The 4,029-nt window shown below is 44.4% G+C and overlaps 1 protein-coding gene across 1 annotated transcript in view; it reads right to left on the bottom strand.

Annotated features, from left to right (window-relative positions):
* ss18l2 (ss18, like 2) overlaps window positions 1–4,029 on the bottom strand; it is a 4,607-nt gene continuing 578 nt past the window's right edge. The window contains exon 2 of the mRNA XM_048606016.1: window positions 1–81. Within this exon, the coding sequence (XP_048461973.1) occupies window positions 1–81 (81 nt within the window). The remainder of the gene's footprint in view (window positions 82–4,029) is intronic.

Here is a 4,029-nt window from a genome sequence, read left to right as displayed (position 1 = left end):
TTACTGAGTGCACTCTGCAGCCTTTCCATTGTTCTGGTACTCCACAATGCACTGAATTAACTGGTTGTTTTCATCAAGTAACTGAAACCAGACAACATGACCAGTTAGTGATATCTTCAAAGTTTAAAGACTATGTCTTTTTGTTTTTCTGTATTTTCAATTGGAGACTGAAATGAGAAAAGAACAGTTTTAAAACCATGGATGGCTGGTGAACTGTTCCATGCTGGCCACTCAGTGCAAGCATAGTTTACACAGCTGCTTGTCCAAGTGTGGTTGCAGACTAACCGAAGGCTGTGTACAAATGGAGCGTTGGTTGGTACAGGTACCTGATTGATAACTGATCACTATTCCACCAACCAAAGATAAAGGCCTTCTGTTTGCCAACAACTGTGTGATTGGTTTTCTGAGAGCTGAACAGTTTGGGACTGTGAACAAGATACAGAGAAGGTATCAGAACCGTACCTGCTCAAGAGCTCTCTCTGTTCCCTGCACGTATAGCCACTTTAAGCCTGAAGAAAATCAGTTTAGACATTTTCAATCAGATGCATTATAACACACCTCTGGAGCAGGTGGGACTTGAAAACAGGCCTTCTGGCCTCGAGGTAGGGGTACTACCATTGTGCCTACCAAAACCACTTTCTTCCCTTCAGCAGTAACTGTCAGCTGTGACTTCTAACTGATAAGTCAGAGACTTCTGCAAAGTGAACCACACCCTGTGCTTTTTACAAACCAGAGGAAGCGTCTGAAGAAGGTTAACCAAGAACCAGCACAAAAATCATAAAATAATCTCCAGAACTATTGAACTGCCTTCCCAGTCTCTCTCTCCATCCATGACACCCATAGGTTTATTCCTGTGTCTGTGTGTGTAAGGAAGGGTGGCTGGGGGAGATGTCATATGGGGACATGAGTTTTACTTAGGAGCGCTTTATGCTGATATTTCACAATTGTTTACCTATGGCTAAAGCCTAATAACAAAGAGTAGTTTTTGTTAAGCACAGAAACCCTGTTCATGCTTTGTCTAGCTGGATCTAAAGAAGGTAAATTGGGGAATTTAGCACATTTTTAAAAAATCTTTAACTTCTGTGAGACTCCAGGAATAGCGGGTCTTGATTTCCAGCACGACTCCACTGAGGTGTAACAAAAGTAATCCAATTCTAATATGGCAAAGAGCACAAATGGTGCAATCTCAATCCACTGCTAACAACTAATCAGGTCAGCTTCAACCAGAAATTCTCCAGACTGGGTGAGCCACTGTCAGACATGAAGAACAATAAAACACATTATAATAATCCTCTGCATCCCTGAGCTAAGGAAGAGACAAATCAGGCATCCCCTTCCATGCTGCAGTACAGGAAGCTGTGAGTTTTAAGATCCATCACACAATTGGATCAGCTCCTTTTAATTAGCATTGCTTTTATGAATGTAAAACCTTACAATGAATTTCTTTTCAGTTGTAGCCACTGTTCCTTTGTAAGGAAATATGGCAGCCAATTTGGACACAGTAAGACCCCACAAACTGAGATGGGAACGATCAGGTCGTGTGGATTTTGGCAACAGCTCCAGAAGGAATGATAACCACAGGATTTTGTTTAAACAGTCTTAATTGGCCCTGAATCACCTGTTCCTATGTTGCAGTAGAAACTAGAATTGAACCCCTGTGCTTCTCCTAACTAGTGGCTGTGTGATCTTTTACATTCACCTGACAGGACAAATGAGGCTTCAAGTTTGTCTCATCTGAAAGACAGCACCTCTGACTGTGTAGCACTCTCTCAGAACTGTACTGGCAATGTCTGCCTGAATTAGGAGTTCAGGTTTCACTGTTGCCAAGTCAAAACCCTGGAAAAGGAAACAGGTCAAAGAGTCAGCCAGCACAAGAACAAGCTCTTTCTGTGCTATACATTTCAGGTACAGCTAATCAGGCTGTGTGCAATATCCATTCTTACTTGTAAGATCTCAGATATGACCCTCTCCCCCATTCTGCTGTATTTTTACAGAGCCCCTGGTTGGCTCAAGATTCTCAATGAAATACAAAATTCTTGTGGGGGCAGCGGTGGGGATGGAGAGTCTGACAGGTCAGCTGCTGAGAGGCTGTGCTTCACCTGGCTGGACAGTGTAGACATGGGGTTATTGTGGTCTCTATTAAATAAATGATTTCAGATTGAAAACGAGAAGAAAATTCTCAGAGGGCTCACAACACAAAGGATGGTGAATCTTTGGAATCCTCTACCACAGGGAATTGTGGATACTCAGTTGATGACTATATTCTTAACTGAAGTGATAGGTTTTTGGGCACTGAAAAAGTCAAGGGAGATAGGAATAGTATGGCAAAGGAGGCAACGCAAATCATATATGAATGAGGTTGTAGACTTGCTCGCCGAGCCAGTGGGTTTGATTGCAAACGTTTCGTCACCCTGCTAGGTAACATCGTCAGCACGCTTCCAGTGAAGCGTTGGTGTTTTGTCCCGCCTGTTATTTATATGCTTCAATTTGTGGGGTGTTTGGTACCACTTCTGGCTCTGTTCTTCAGTGGTTTGTACACAAGGTCTAATTCAATGTTAACACAGTGTGGAGCTGGAGGAACACAGCAGTCCAGGCAGCATCAGAGGAATAGGAAAGTTGACGTTTCGGGTCAGGACCCTTCTTCTACGGTAGGGTGATTAGTGATTACCTCCACAACAGAAAGACACAACATGACCAGACACACTAGTCACCCTACCATACCTCAGGGACATATCAGAGATGACCACAAGACCACTCAGACCCCTCGGTATCAGGGTAGCCCACAAACCAACAACCACCCTGTGACAGCTACTGAAGAACATAAAGAATCCCATACCCAAAACCAGCAAAACCGGTGTAATATGCAAAATACCACGTAAGGACTGTGAGAAACATTAGATAGGTCAAACTGGAAGAAAACTGACAATACGGATACATGAACACCAACTAGCCACCAAGAGACACGACCAATTCTCACTGGTCTCAGTACACATGGGCAAAGAGAGTCACAAATTCAAGTAGGACAACACATCCATAATCGCACAAGCCAAACAGAGACATGCGAGGGAATTCCTGGAGGCCTGATATTCTAACTGGAAGTCCATCAACAAACACATTGAATTAGACCCTGCATACAATCCACTGGAACACAGAACCAGAAGTGGTACCAACCACCCCAACAAATTTGAGGGATATAATTAACAAGTGGGACAGATCACTGATGCCTCATCGGAGGTGCACTGACAACGTTACCTAACCAAACCCACTGCTCAGCCAGCATGCCTACAACCTCAACCACAACATGAGCTACAAATCTTCTCAAAAACTTTAGACACTGATGTATTCAATAACAGAACAGGCTCAAGGGACTGTATGGTTTCACCTGCTCCCGCTCCTTAAGATCAGGTGGGAATATATAGCACAGCAGCTTAATATGACTAAATGGACAATTCACAGGACAGGTAAGGGAAAAACCACAGGTTAGACAGAGAGAGAGACTGGAACAGATTTATTAAAATAATATACAGCACCAAGCCTAGTGGAATAGGTCACACTGTACACTCTGCAAAGTTTCAATTTGTTCGGAAAGCAGCTTAAATTTTTCAATCAGACTTGACAAGCTTGTACATTCCAGTGACAATTAAGGGATAGCGGGAGAAACAGGTAACTCAAAGTCATACAGCGGAGAAACAGGCCCTTCAGCCCCATCTCGTCCATGCCGACCGACTCTCTTAAACGGAACAGTTGCCGAGAGGGCGGGCGGATGAACCGAGTTAAATGTTTTGATTCGCCGTCGGTGGAACGGGACAGGGTGCGTGCGGGCGGGCGGGACACGGAGTCAAACCGCCCCGAAAACAAAGCCATTAACAACATTAAACTAAAGAGAAAACCACATCAATAACATTAAAACCAACAGGAAAAACACACCGGGGGCTCGGCCCAGCTTCCCAACCCCGGGGTTCACGGACCCAGCCTAGAACCGACACAACAATCGGAGCCGAGGCTTCAGGGCCCGGGAGCAGGAGGCGC

The sequence above is a fragment of the Rhincodon typus genome, chromosome 15 (genome assembly GCF_021869965.1).
Source record: "Rhincodon typus isolate 14 chromosome 15, sRhiTyp1.1, whole genome shotgun sequence".
Taxonomy (NCBI): Eukaryota; Metazoa; Chordata; class Chondrichthyes; order Orectolobiformes; family Rhincodontidae; genus Rhincodon; species Rhincodon typus.
The sequence above is the reverse complement of the archived record's forward strand: the minus strand, read 5'-3'. Positions and strand labels throughout refer to the sequence as shown.